Source organism: Polypterus senegalus, chromosome 5, assembly GCF_016835505.1.
Source record: "Polypterus senegalus isolate Bchr_013 chromosome 5, ASM1683550v1, whole genome shotgun sequence".
Lineage (NCBI taxonomy): Eukaryota > Metazoa > Chordata > Cladistia > Polypteriformes > Polypteridae > Polypterus > Polypterus senegalus.
In genome coordinates, this window is record NC_053158.1 from 12,118,350 (window position 1) to 12,134,444 (window position 16,095).

General features: G+C 41.9%; 1 protein-coding gene across 1 annotated transcript in view; it reads left to right on the forward strand.

Moving 5' to 3' along the window:
* Positions 1-16,095, forward strand: part of cdh7a (cadherin 7a) — a 262,279-nt gene that overhangs the window by 171,183 nt on the left and 75,001 nt on the right. The window contains exons 3-4 of the mRNA XM_039754344.1: positions 8,105-8,224; positions 11,914-12,081. Of these exons, the coding sequence (XP_039610278.1) occupies positions 8,105-8,224; positions 11,914-12,081 (288 nt within the window). The remainder of the gene's footprint in view (positions 1-8,104; positions 8,225-11,913; positions 12,082-16,095) is intronic.

A 16,095-nucleotide genomic window follows, 5' to 3' on the forward strand; every position in this document is an offset into this window, starting at 1 on the left:
CTCCTCAGTCTACACTCATTAACCCATAAAGACAAAGCACAAATGTCAAAACTTATTCAAAAATCAAAACCTGAAATCTCTCATTCATGCAAAGGTTCAGACCCTTTGCTGTGTCACCCCAAATTGTAGTCAGGTGCATCCTGTTTGCTTTCATTCTTCTTGAGATGTGTGGAGAAGTTGATTGGAGTCCCACCCCTGGCAAATTAAACCGATTGGACATCGTTTAAAAAAAAAGCACATGTGTAACTATGTAGTGAAGGTCCTCAATCCCCACCGCATGTCAGACCAAAAACCAAACCATGATGTTTAAGGAAGTCACTCTAGAGCTCTGTGGTTCTCAGCACACCACAGAAAGTGACAATCGCTTGTCACAGTAAAGCTCTTTATAGCCTTACTTTTGCTTGTACATAGCTTTCGAGAAAATGGACACACTTACCTTGAGTGCGGAGGAGGAGGAGGTGATGCATCAAATCTCCGGACAGAGCAGCTTGGGTTTTGCTTGTCCACAGGACACGTTCCTGATTCATGCAACATTGCGAATCGGACAGGTGAAGTAGGGTGTCTGTTCTGCCCCCGCCACTTTGGGGAAAAGGGAGAAGATGCAGACTTAAAAATAAGCAGTACGAGTTTAAAAAAGTCCTGGGCAAAACGTTTAAAAAATGAGGAGACATTGAGCAAGGAACTTAACCTGAAAATTGCTCCATGGGTGCTGAGTAATGGCTGATCCTGCACTCTGACCTCCAAAGATCATGTGTAAAGACATTTTCCACTTGGGGATTAATAGAGTGTACCAAAATACTTACCGGAGAGAATACAATTGTCTGTGAGAGAGAGACAGTTCAGCCACCTTAGGGACTGTCTGTTGGTTGATGCCACAGTCAATGGGAGAGTTCCTGGAGGAGGAAGAAGTACAACGTGTGCAGCGTACGTGGTCTCCGATAGGAGGAACAAGAGTGCATCAGCGGGCATTGGGCACCACAATCATCTTTCCAGTGTTGCTAGGTCTGCGGCTTTCTCACCCAGTTGGACTATTTTTGATTGCCGTCAACATGAACTTGTGATTTTTTGGGCTACTACTTATAAAAACAACATGGTGTTTTGGCCATTTTTCAACGTATACAAGTTCAGTCTACTTGCACTTGAACTTGTATGTATATTATTTACTGTTGTAAAATCTTTCCCCTCCCCTCTGTTTTGTGTTTTCCGTATTGCCTAATTTTATTTTTATATATATTTTTTCTTTATCCTTTAAAGCACTTTGAGCTGCATCATTTGTATGAAATCGTGCTATAGAAATAAAAGTTGTGGTTGTTGATGGTATATACCCATTCTATCACTCTGAAATATCTCTGATGGGACCACAGGGCTTTGATGGTATGGTATCGAACCCTCTCGCTCTGACAACACCTACACATTCTGGTGTGTCATTTTGTCTACTTCAAGTATGTCAGTGGCAGGGAGACTGCTGAGAACTGAGGGCAGCCAAATTCAGAGGCATCTTTGAAGAAAACTTTTGCAGAGTGCACAAAACCTCAGAGTCAGGCAACACTTCACCTTTTAGAATTACAAATATATGTACGCACACACACACACACTATGGTCTGAGAGGGAGCATACGCTAATAGGGCCTTCTCATGCCCACCACAGGATGAACCACCTGGATTGGGACCCAAGTGCAGCGGGTGGTCTGAGCACACACCAGAATGACTAAAAAGGCAGAAAATGAAAAAGAAAGAAAGCTTCTGACTTTCCATTTACGTATGTTTACACTTCATGGGCAGACATTTCTATCCAAAGCAACTTACAAAAGAGGTAAACAGTCAAGTTAGGCCAGGGCCTGTTAGTTCAGCAAGTGTAATAGGACGGGTCACAAAAGTTGATTGCCACAAGTGAAAAGATGTAATAACTCATATATTTACAATCATAGATTGCAATCACTAAAGCAATTAAACTTAAACAAATTAAATGATACAGCTGGTACAACTCGGGATCCTGGCTGGCAACCCCCCAGGCAGACACGCGGTCCAGTCCCACCCTCCGGAAATGACTCTCTATCTCCCACAGCCAGGTGTTACATGGGTGACCACTTGGCCAGGTCCAGCTACTCGGGTCCCCAACAACGAGGATCTTACGTGCCGGATCACCCACAGATAAACACGCCACATGGCCGTAGTGCCGTAACTGACGCTTCCTTGCAATGCAGGTCATGTGCCTCATTTGGGACTCCATGAGCAACACAAAGTCAAACCAGCGGTACCCAAGGAGTTTAGTCTTCATCTCAGGTCACTGGATAGCATCCATGTTTCGCAACCATATAGCAAGACAGGAAGCACCAGGACTCTAAAGCCTTGGACCTTTGTCCTTTTGCATTGATATCGGGAGCGCCACACACCCCTTTCCAGTGACCTCATGATCCTCCCATGCTCTCCCAATCCATCTACTGACTTCAAACGTAGAGTCACCAGAGACATGAATGTCACTGCCAAGGTAAGTAAACCTCTCGACAAAGTCAACACTCTCTCCACAAACAGACACACTGCTGATGGCCGTGCCCAAGAGGTCATTAAAGGACTGGATGTTGGTTTTTATCAGGACACTCACAAGCCCAGACATTCAGACTCCTCGCTCAGTCTCTTGAGCACCCTGATCAGAGCCTCCATTGACTCCGCAAAGATCACAGCATCATCAACAAAGTCAAGATCCGTGAATCTTTCTTCACCAACAGATGCCCCACAGCCGCTGGACCCCACTACACTGCCCAACACCCAGTCCATACAAGCATTGAACAGAGTAGGAGCAAAAGCACACCCCTGATAAACACAAAAATCAACTGGGAAAAAAACCTGCCTCCACTCTGCACAGCACTCACAGTACCAGTGTACAGGCCGGCCATGATATCCAGCAACCTCGAGGGGATCCCGCGAACCCTCAGGATGTCCCACAGGGCAGCTCAATCAACTGAGTCGAACGCTTTACTAAAATCGACAAAGGCTGCAAAGAAATTAACCAAGAGTATAAAATATTGCAAAGTTTTATTTTATTTAATTTATTTTTTTCAGCAGTTCGACAGAGATTCACAGCACAGAAGAGTCTTCAATTGCTTCTTAAATACATTGAGGGAGTCTGCAGTTCAGACAGAGGTGGGCAACCCATTCCACCAACTGGGAACTACAGAGGAAAAGATTCTGGATTGAAACTTGATGCCATGCAGAGGCAGCATCACCTGATGCTGTTCCCTGGCAGACCTGAGTGGGTGAGACGGAGCATAGCACTTCACTGGTGTCTCCATATATGCAGGTGCTGACGCACTGACTACTCTGTAGGCAAGCATCAGGGATTTGAACTTGCTGTGTGCTGCTACAGGGAGCCAATGCAGCGACTTGCAGAGAGCAGTGACATGTGGTTAAATACAAGATGGGCAGTTTCTTTCTGGTTCATCTGCAGTGGCATCATCTCTTCTGCCAGAAGTGCTCTGCAGTAGTCCAGACGTAACAAGACCAGAACCTCGACCAGACGTTGTGCTTCCTATTCTGTCAGATAAGGTCTGATCTTGTGGCTGTTGTACAGCATGAATCTGCTTGATTGAGAAACAGTAGAAATATGGTCAAAATAAGATAGCTGCTCATCAGTTACCACACCCTGATTGGGCAGATGATAGCAACAGTGAATCAAGCTGTACAGAGATGGGGGGATAAGCATACTGGCTGGTGGGGATCACAAGAAGCTCGGTTTTTGCCAGGGTGAGCTGTAGATGGTGCTCCTTCATCAAGGTTGCGATATCCGTAAGACTCTGGCTGATAGGTATAGCTGTGAATCATCGGCATAGCACTAATAAGAGAACCCATTGAATAGGATGTTGGAGCCCAGCGAGGTGGTGTACAAACAGTAGAGTACCCAGCACCAATCTTTGGCGTACACCAGTGCATAACTGATGTGCCTTTGACAAGTCTCCTCGCCAGGACACACTGTAGGATCTGCCCGAGATGTAGGACTCAAGCCAAATCAGTCCCAGTGATGCCAAGGTCAGAGATGACGGTAAGAAGGAGGTTGTGGTTGACCGTGTCAAAGGCAGAAGAGAGATCTAGCAGAATAAGGACTGAGAACATGTTGGTAGCTCTAGCACAGAGTAGCTGGTCAAACACAGTCTGTAGAGCCGTCTTAGTCGAGTGGTTCCACTTGAAGCCGGACCGGTTGGTATCGAGCAACTCATTCTGTACAAGGAAGGCAGAGATCTGGTGAGAAACAGCACGTTCAATTGTTTTGGAAAGAACGGACAGGAGAGAAACAGGCCTGTAGTTTTTACAGTAGCAGTCCCAGTGATATTGCTGGTGGTATGAAGGAGCCTCAGAAGCGTTTCTTGACACACTTCTGCATTGGTGTGCCAGGGAAAGGATGTGCAGCGTTGTTCGTAACAACACTCGGTTTTGTTTTAATTCTCTCCTTCACTATGACCTCCACAGGGTCTAGTGTGTGCTCCATAACTGAACCTGCCTTTCAATTAGCCCAGCACACTACAGTGCATAAAATCACACTGGCCATCACAGTTGCAGAAGATGTAAAGCATATCACTTTCCACATTAAAGGAACACAGTCTTTCATATATAGCTCCTCTGTGACACGAATTCAGTTCAACCTGTCATTGACGTGGACCCCCCAAATACTTGCAGGAGTGGACCACTTCTGAAGCACTGCTTATAGCCATCCTAAATCATGAGTGTGTTTACTCTATTCAAACATTCCCAGCTTCATGCTCAAAAACTAATCGCCAGCTTTCATGGACAAAAGGAATCCGTCACAATGTGAAGTGTATAGAAAGAGCCTTTAATTATTAAAATGTCACATTGTTTTAAATTGTTTTGCGATTCTCCATATTAAGACATGTACTAAGCTTCTACAGTGGATTCAGAAAGTATTCAGGCCCACATTACTTTCTGGACTTTCACTTTCTTTTTTTCTTTTGCTTTTCACTTTCACTTTTTGTGATGATGATTGATGTTTTGCCCATCAATCTGCCCTCAATATCCCATAATAACAAAGTGAAAACATGTTTTTAGAAAGGCTTACAAATTTTTTAAAAATCAAAAAGCACCCTTAATGAAGTAACTTTATAGAAGCTCCTTCGGTAGAAATTACAGCTTCGAATCTTCTTGGGGTAAATCTCTGTTTTACACACCTAGATTTGGGCAATTTATCCCATTCTTCCTGGCAGATCCTCTCAAGCTCCATTATATTCGATGAGTCTGCAAACTGCCATCTTCAGGTCTCTCCACTGATGTTCTCTGGGGTTTAAGTTGGGGCTCCAGGTGGGTCAACTTGTAGACACTCAGAGACTTGTCCCAAAGCCACTCCAGTGGTGTCTTTGCTGAATGATTTGGGTCATTGTTGTACTGACAGATGAACCATCACCCCATTCTGAGGTCCTGTGCACTCTGGAGCAGGTTTTCTTTAAGAACATCTCTCTTCATTTCGCTGCATTCATCCTTCCCTCAATATTGACCAGTCTCTCTGTCCCTGAAGGTGAGAAGTGCCCCTAAAACATGATGCTGTCACCACCATATTTTACCATGGGGATGGTATTAGGCAGGTCTGTTTTGTGATGCTCTCAGAGTCCTTAAATGCCATTTGGCAAACTCTATGGCTGGGTTTATTCTTCATGCGGCGTGATGTGTGTGCCGCAGACGCTACTGCTATGCAAGTGGTGTACTGTTGATACTTGCGCATATACTAAAATCGTAAATCTGGACGATTCCACCGGGTGGCAGTGAGTGATATCGAGAAAACAACGTTTGGCTTCACTGTGATGTAAATTGCTGGAAACATCCATTAAACTCCCAGAACACCTTGCATTCATTGGGCGCATGGCAGAAGCAATCTTTGGATGGGACATCAGCAAGGTGCATACAAGCACACACATACACTATTTTCATTTTAGCATCACCAAATCTCCTTCTTTGGAAGGAAACCAGAGCACGCTGTGGAAACCCACCAGGAAAACATGCAGACTTCAGGCAGTGAACATCAGAAATGTAACTCCCTACTGCAAGGCAGCTGCACTTCCGCTCCGCCACCGTGCCGCAACCATATGTGTAATTATTAACAGTATTAAGTTAACGATTTATCTCAAAAATGTAACATACATGCTTTAACAGATTTCATCATGAAAGTGATATCAAGTATAAATCAGGATTCTAAAAGTGCAGAGAGCTGGAATATCATACATTAATGTGTTCTGTGTGGCGATCACTGTCTGCTCTTGCTGTCAGTGCAGGAGGAAACCTTAGAAGCACGTAGCGATTAACAAGTGGGTCGGTTTTAAGATGACATTTACAACATTCTACTTTAATGACAAAATAAACGACAAGATTAAAGGGGAAATTTCCACTTTAATTATGAAATAGATTTTTTTTTCTTCACTGTGTCCCTAATTTTTTTTTTTCTCTGTGTTGCTCAAATACGCTTCCATACAATCTAATGCTGTTAACAAGGTGCAAAAAAAAAAAAAAATAGACAGGACATAGGATGGTATGTGAGACCTTTAAAATGTATCTCATCATTATGATGGGGAATATGTGACACTTATACGGCCTATGCAAGAAATAAAGGAAGAAAAGCATCATGAATACTTTGTATTTTCGCATTTAAGTTTGATGATTTGCTTCACCACATCCAACCATTCATCAAAAATTGAAGCATGCAAGATTGATCCTGTAGGATCTGCAAAGTGGCCTGCTGTCAAACGCTGATAGCGAGCAGAGACTTTTTTTGCTGATACTGCATTAATTGTTGCTGATACGTTACGTTAATTTCTGAGGATGTGCTCGGAGGACGTGTCAAATGAATGCTGAGAACGCCATGATGAGTGTGTACACGTTCTGAAGTAAAAACTGAGCCTAAGCAGGACTTAGCCACTAACTGTACGTGTTTCATTATTGGAGTGTTGATGGAAAGATCATCCTTTGCAGCAGAGGACTTCCTGTAGGTTCTCTATTAGTTTCTCGGTTACCTTCTGGACAAAAGCCTTTCTTGCTCAGTTACTCACTTTTCCCAGAAGGCCAACTCTAGGAGGAGTGTTGGTGTTTCAGAACTTCTTCCATTTCACTGTTACCTGTGGCCACTGGTATTACTCCAAGTTTTAGAAATGGTTGTATCCCCTTGTTCTGTTCTATGCTTCACCTCAAATTGATCACAGAGGTCTTCAGAGAGCTCCTTGGACTTCTTGGCGTAATTTTTGTCCTGACATGCTGTGTGGATTGTAAGACTTTCTCTACACAGGTAGCCGTGTGCTTTTCTAAATGACGTCCAATCAATTCAGTTAGCCACAGGTGGCCTCCAATCAAGTTGTAGACACATTAGATGAAGCAGGATGCACCTGAAGTGCCACAGCAAAGGGTCTGAACACCTGTGTAAATGATAAAGGCCAGTTTCTGACTTTTAATAGATTTGCAGACTTTTCTGTAAACATGGTATCACTTTGTCGTTATTGGTTATTGAGTGTAAATTGACAGGCAAAAGCGGCACATTTGTCCATTTAAAATGAAATCTACATCACGATAAAGTGTACAGCAAGTGAAGCGGTCTGAATACTTTCTGAATCCACTGTATATTACTACTGTATAATAATACATCATTGTTTAAATCTATCTTAAGGTGTAACAAGATGTTGTTGTCATTTTCAACCTGAAGCTGCAGGTATTCCTTAGTCCAAAATATGCCCTCCTTTTCTATTTAATCTTTCAATTATGACAAACAAAAAATAACAGTAAATGTCCTAGCTTGGAGACTTAAAAACGTTTTTTTTTTTACCATAAAAACAACTTGTAAAGAAAAAGAAATGAAAGCCAAGCTCTTATTATTCACAATTTACAGTCTTGATACAAAAAAGAAAAGCCACGTAATGCACTGTGACAGCAGAATGCCTGCCGCAATGAAGGCTGCTAAGTCGAAAAAAAGTAAATTATGGTTTTATTGTAGCTTAATCTATTTTCACTTGATTTTCTGTGTTTCATAAAGAAACAATTTGGCTTTAAGTTTTCTTTAACATGTGACAGTTAGACAAAGCTTAAAACTGCTAATTTGAAATTCTGCATCTACTTTCTAATTACAGGAACTTCAGTCATTCAGGTTACTGCCACCGATGCCGATGATCCAACCTATGGAAACAGCGCAAGAGTAGTCTACAGTATTCTACAGGGACAGCCATACTTCTCAGTAGAACCAAAAACAGGTAAATAAAGTAATGAATGCACAATCTTAAGAAGTAGTGCCAAGAATCAATCTGAAAATTTTCTGTTAAAATGTATACCAAGGTATAGAGGACCTATCATCAAGTCTAATGGTTTCACGTATCAGTGCTATGCTGGTACCTGCCTTCACCTCCAGAGGACTGTGGTAAGTGCTCTGTGGTGTAAGAAAGAATTTTAAATAAATAATCATGTTCCATAAAGTTCAGACACAGATAGATAGATAGATAGATCGATAGATAGATAGATAGATAGATAGATAGATAGATAGATAGATAGATAGATAGATAGATAGATAGATAGATAGATAGATAGATAGATAGATAGATAGATAGAGCTCATGAAGGTGCCGCTCCGGGGTTGATTGCTGTGCTTGGCTGATCGCGGACTCACGTTCAAATGCAGGCAGATTAGTCGGGGGCCATATTTGTTCCTTGAAGAGAATTGAAGCTAATTTAAGAGAAGTCTGCATGGCAGAGAGAAAAAGACAGAAAAGGAACAAGATAGAGATGGATGAAAAGAACAACAAGGAGAACAGAAAAGAAACGAGGTTAAAGAAGAACAGCAAACGAATGTGGCAGGATTAGGAGCCATAGGGGCACGCAGCTGGGAATAAATCCCCTCAGAGGAGTGTAGGGCTGATGATTGGGGGATGATGAGGACCACTCGGCTGAGGGTTTTTGTGGTAGCTGGAGTGGCCCAATGTTTGATATCATGTAAGGCTGGGGTGTGGGAACGAGAGTGGGAGGAGTGAGGCTTGGGTGCAGTGCCTTACTGGGAGCCCATGGGACATCAGTGACACAAGCCTGTGAGAACAGGTTAGCTGTGCCGGTGGGATTGGATTTTAAACTTATTTATTGGGATGTTTTAATCTTCACAGATTTTCACTGAATTATGTATTTATTTACTAAGAAGATTGCACTGCACAAACTAGTTTAGATTTTTAAAAAAACACTAAAACTTGTTGCACCCACTCTTTATTATGTGTGTCCTCATTTGCCTGGCTCAACTCAGTTTCTGACTATTGACTATTTTGGACTGAAGAGTATTCCAGATGGAACTGGGAGCCTGGAACAAACCCAGACCATCACAAGGACCACACAGTATTAACTACAGCCTTTTAATGTCTCACTCTTACTGCAATCTGCTTGATGGAACACAATCTCTAGCTCAACTTGGTAAAGATGAACCTCCTTATTATCCCAGCTCATCCATCTATTCAACACCCCATCGATGTTCAGTTTGACTCACTATTGCTAAAACCCGGCAAGTCAGTATGCAGCCTTTGGGAAGTGATTGGTGACCAGCTCTCCTTCACTAGCCACATTGCAACTGTCCCTTGTTTTTGCAGATCATACAACATCCGATAGATAGATAGATAGATAGATAGATAGATAGATAGATAGATAGATAGATAGATAGATAGATAGATAGATAGATAGATAGATAGATAGATAGATAGATAGAATTTGAAGTCATTGATATTTCAAATAAACAGGTCCGGCTTGTTGTGCCCGGAAAAGGAACATATCATTATATGTTGGTTCAGAACTACTTGTCATTCTGTTGCTAAATTTAAAAATAAACATCAGCAGGATGGTGCCAACTCTCCTAGGCAATAATATGGACAAATTCAGTCAGTCTTTCAAATTTTGGATCACACTTACCAGCTTTAATTGTAATGTGCTTACATCCTCTATATAAGTGTCCAGACCGTCTTCTGTTTTTACTTTTTCTGATCATATCAGATGAAAGCTTCCCTGCATTAAACATCATCCAAAATGTGTTTAAGTTAGTTCTCTACAATAAACAAATGCCACAGTACCATGAACAGTCTGTGACTCACCATAACATGTAAAAGTTCATGTAACTTAATTAAAAGCGATCAAATATTCCACATTTATGGAGACAGACCAGTTCTGAGTCATTTCCCTCTTACTCTTATCTTTGCTCTGTATTCTTTCCATCTTTGAATGAGCTTCTTCAGTGATAAGGTGCAACAGTCAGCGGTGGTCACAGGGCTACCAGCCGAGCAGGGGAACATTCAACAGAATTGATTGCCAGAAGTCAAGAGCTCACTTCAGAAATACAAATTTGTTACGCTTCCTTCATTGCAAGAACCAAACAGCTAATATCACTTAGAAAGAAACGCACCAAACAAGAGAATCTTCTTAAACATATCAAACACGTATAGTGGTGGGCAGCATGTTCTACCAGCCAGCAACAACACATCACAAGAGTCTGGACTGAGATTTGATACCACACAGAGGTGGCAATACCAGATGCCTTTCATCAGCAGACCTGAGTGGGCAAAAGGGAGCCTAGGACCTTATAAGTGTCTTGAAATATGTAGGTGCCGACCCACTGACTACCCTGTAGACAAGTATGAAGAATTTGAACTTAATACACACTTCTACAGAAAGCCAGTGTGGTTACATGAAAAGAGGAGTGACATGTGCCTGTCTTGACTTGATGGTCCGCTGAATTTCCAATCATCTGCAGTGGTTTGGTGACACATGAAGGTCCTCCTACCAGCAGAGAAGTTCCATCTTTGCCTGGTTGAGCTGTAGTAAGACAGACAGAGACTCTAGCCAATACTGTGATGTCCTCAGGAGGGAATGACAGGTACATCTGTTTATCTTCAGCATGGCACTCTTGAGGAACCACGGAAGGAATGAATGATGGGTTCCAAGGAGAGTGGTGCAAACAGAGAAGAGTAGAGGACCCAGCACCGATCCTTGTGGCACCCCTGTGCGTTTCTGATGCACCTTTACCACTAGTCCATTGATGTTTTCAAATGCCAGTATATAATCTGATGATACAGAAAGGTTTTTCCTTTGCAACAAGTTATATTTATTTTTAATACATACAGTGTGCTCTCTTTACACACAACATACATTTTTTCGTGATTTGTTTTAGTAGACTTTTTTGAATGTGGACACTGCTCTGTTGCAAGGAGGGGACCATCGCTCTTTACAGTTCAAAAATCACATCTTCTACTTTGATCGCCACCTTCATTGGAGCACTGGGGTGGTTTACAAAGGTGACACTCAACGAGCCATCTATTTGTCCCCTCTCAGTTTTAACCAAAATTCTCTCATGGCTATCTCCAGACTTGCATATATTAACATGTCTGAGTCAGCGAGACTAAGTTGCAGGTTGTTCAGTTTTTCAGCATTCAGCAAAGTCTTCCACGAGTGTCCTGTATTCATGCTGATCTTCCCAATTGTGGCTGTGTCATCAGAAAATATCTGTAGATGATGTGATTTGGTACTGTATCTAAAGTTGGAGGCGTATGGGGTAAACAGGAATGGAGCCTGTACAGTTCTCTGAAGCACCCCTGTGCTAGTCATGACCATGTCGGACACTCGGTTCTTCACCTTCACAATCCCTGGTCTAAAAAGTTAAATAGTCCATTATTTAGAACACATTGAGAGAATCAACCCAAGACAAGAGCTTCTTCCCCAGAAGTTTGGTCTCTATGGTGTTGAATGCTCAAAAATCAGTATCCTCACCACGCTACCGTGTTTCTAAAGATGGGGGAGTGGTCTCTATTCAGTAGAGAGTTTCTAGCATCATCTACCCCATGAAAACATCAATGTGAATGTTCAGTCATTTCAAATTATTTATCACAATGTTTCTATCACAAATATATTTGTCTCTCTTTGTTTAGGCATTATCAGGACTGCACTTCCCAACATGGACAGAGAAGCTAAGGATCAGTATCTCCTGGTCATTCAAGCAAAGGACATGATAGGACTAATGGGAGGCCTGTCTGGAACGACTTCGGTGACTGTCACCCTCTCTGATGTCAATGACAATCCACCACGCTTCCCGCGCAGTAAGGTTCTTTCATACAATTATTGTACAAAAGCATGCTGTCTATTTAATACCTAATTAAAGCAAAATTAAATGCAAATATTTTCTTCTGTTGAAACTATTGCTCAACACAGGAAGTGTCACAACAGTATTACTTTACATTCCACTTGTACCACTTTTATCTTCTCAGTGACACTTTTCAAATAATTATTTTAGTCATCAGGAATATAATTACAAATGATTTTTCAGTGCATTCAATTTATGAATGTACGTTTGTGTGTGAGTCCACCACCACAGTGATTGAGTGAAATCAAATCCTGGCCTGTTCACTATTTACATAGACTTCCCATATTCTTCCTGTGTCTTCATTAAGTTTTGCACCTAAATGATGTTAGGTATGAGGAGCAGCTGGGAGAGCTTTGCGTCCCGGCAGGAATGAGCCCCATCAGAGCATGGAGGCTGGTGGGTGGATGGACACGGAGAGACAGTCCCTCAAGTAGTGTATGTCCCCCTGACTTGCTGGATGGCGGCATTCCTGAGCCAGTATGTCCCTTCATATGGCCATAGAGCATGCTGGAAGTTGCAGTCCAGTGGGACTGCCCTGCTGGGTCCAGTGAGGGCCACCAGGGGGAGCTGCAGGAAGGAACTGGTCCTAATTTTTAAAGCTGCCATCTGACCCAGGAGTGCTTCAGACTTCTGTTATCCTGACTCCTGGGCATAAAAGGTGGCCACCTCAACTCATATTGGGGGACAGCACTGGGACAGGAGTCATGCAAGTGAGTCTCCCCTGGGAGAAGAGTAAAAGAGGATTAAGAAAGAATTGTGTTTAAGTTGTGGATTGATAAATGGAAGAAACCGGTGTAAAGAATTAGTAAATAAAACAATTTTCTTTGTACCAAAACCCAGTGGTAAAGTTGTGTCAGGGGTTTTGGTGTAAGTCGCAAGACACCTCCTACAGGCTTTATAGGGTATTTAATGATTTTAAATTGGAACACTTTCAGTAAGCATGGGTACATATGTGAACTGGCCAGGGTGGGTAATTGTCTTGTAACCAAATAATTTTGGAATAGGCTCCTTCTGCCACCATTTAATGCTGAGCTTGGTATATTTTAACTGTGTGTTTGGGGGAGGGGTAGGGGATATTCTGAAAGTATTCAGACCCCTTCAATTTCTGTATTCTTAACTGTGCTAAAATTAAATTTTAAAATAGTCGATTTTTTGCCCATCAATATACACTCATTAACCCATGTTTTCAGAAAGGCTTGAAAATGTATATCTAAATTCGCCACACTATTACGATGGCCCCACCAGCCAGCACTGGTTAATACAAGGCAGGACCTTTCCATATGTTAATGCTGTTTATGCCAAATTCTGACTACTGTATATACTCACGGAAAAGTTCTCCCGCGGATAAATCAGGTCTTGATTTTACTGTATAATTTCTGTTATTTTATAATTCTGGTCATATAAGTTAAATGCTGAAAACTCACACTATTGGTCCAAGGGATTATGATATGCTAACACCTTCCTGAGAGAGTAACCAATAAGCACACTGCCTTTTTTTTCTTTGTATTGAGACTATGTGACCACTGTTTGCACTGTTGTGCGTTTTTTGTATCTCACACCCTCATACACCTTTATCGTAAGAGCATCCCTTATCTACAATGGAGCGTTCGACCAGAAGAAAATATGAAGCTGGTTTTAAATTAAATGTCATTAAAGTAGTGAAAGAAATTGGTAACTGCGCTGCTGCAAAAAAAATTCAATGCGTCTGAGAAACTGATGTGAGATTGGAGGAGGCAAGAAGATGTAAAAAAAAAAAAGTTCCGCATTTTTGAACGGGCGTATCATTTTGGGTCTGATTTTATGATCGAGAAACCCAACTTATACGTGAGTATATACAGTATACAGTCTGCATGTATCCAGAGAAATGTGCAGAGGAGGGCAGCCATGTGTGTCCTAGGAACATGTCCTACTCTGACAGGCTCAGAGAATTCAACCTGTTTAACCTCAAACAGACTAAACCAGGTCTTCAAAGTTCACAAAGCCATCTATTGGTACATACAGCCAGATTCCTATGACTGCATGGTGAATTTCATACTAATAGACACCAGGGAAAACAAACCTCTTTAGCATTAACCCCAAGAGTCTCTTGGGCTCAGAATTCTATATAAATACATCTCTTGAAAGTCTCTTGGAATTTAGTTGTTTTGATCCAACGAGCACAGTGAATGGACTTAATGGTACAGTGGTAAATCCGTCTGTTTTAATTGCCTCATGCATTTACTAACTTCTATTTATCGCATATGCCTTATGTCCCTCTTTCTTGTACATCTTGTTGCCTTTTTTCATCTGACATCCCTCTTTGTGCTTCTTGTTGCGCTTTGTTGGGCGTTCCAGCCATTTTGTGATTCATGGACGTACACAGTATGGTTTAGAATCTTACACCCTCCCTCTTGTGGATGTCAAATGACATTATAAATGTGCAAGGGAATGGATGCTGGATGGACAGACGGACATTTTACCTCTTTATATATATATATAGAGAGAGATGTGGAGCCCAAATAATGCTTGGGACATTATTCTGCTACAGTTTACAGTAACTTTCTAAAATTGTGCATTAAGAGTTTATATATGTACTAACCAACTTACTAATTAACTAACCTCTCAAGGTTAAATTTTATTTGGTCCTGGTGATATGTCATATTTTAGCCTATTTGATCTCAGGAGCATTGCATTTGCGGCTGACACATTCATCCAAGGTAACGAACAACATCCATCCATCTACTTTCCAACCCGCTGAATCCGAACACAGGGTGTTTTTGTTTTACGGGGTCTGCTGGAGCCAATCCCAGCCAACACAGGAACCAATCCCGGGCAGGGTGCCAACCCACCACAGGACACACACACACCCCGACGCACTCATTAGGGCCAATTTAGAATCGGCAATCCACCTAACCTGCATGTCTTTGGAGTGTGGGAGGAAACCGGAGCAGACACGGGGAGAACATGCAAACTCCATGCAGGGAGGACTCGGGAAGCGAACCCAGGTCTCCTTACTGCGAGGCAGTAGCGCTACCACTGTGCCACTGTGCCACCCAATGAACAACATATATGATAGAATTAGTTTCATTTCTTTTGATTTTCCACTTGGAGCACAGGCAGGTCAAGTCACTTGTCGATGGTCACACAGTGTCAGTAGCAGGATTTGATCCCACAACCTCAAGGGTTGAAGTCCAAAGCTTCAACCACTACACCACAAATCATTCAGTACCTACTTAGTATTCCCTGTTACTTCTGGGAGGTTAACCTCTCCCCCACATGTGAAAATTTCAGAGAAGTGCAAGCTTAGAGCATTTCCTATTTTAGTTTCAGCATATTTTAATCCCCCTTACAATTCCAGATATTCTTCACCTCCTTCTTGACTCCTCTTTTGCTACTAAAATTACTCAAATAAGACCCTTTGCATCGCTGTGTTGTATAACTGTAGCTCACTGGATGTTTTTAGCTTTACAAAGTCGAAAGACTGTAGTGCATCAAAACTGCAACTGATACCACCATATCTAACATCGATCGCCATACCACAGTCCGAGTTCCTTTGATCATGTGTTGTGGCCATTTGAGATCATGGTCGGTCAAACAATGACTCGGCCACTTGACCATGTCCACACATGTCACTAGCTGTTTGTAGGACCAAGATATTTGCATTAATGTGCTGGTGGACCTAATTTTGTGGCCACTAGGTTCATGTCTCTGCTTACTTTTACTAGTTTTTCCGAAGCAGACTTGAATTTATATTTTATAATTTATGATGATTTAACTAAAAGTAGAAGCTTGGGTAACATTACTCTCTGCTAAGGGTAAAACAAGTACTGTGTTAATAATCAAAAGAGCTGTAATGATCAGTATTAAACAGAAATAGTTTATGTCATTTCAAAAACACACTGAGGTGCATTCAGGTTTGTCAGCAGACAGAATCAATATTTTCAATATTTTATTACAGCCTGTTATGACCACTGGTGATAACTGTCAGCGC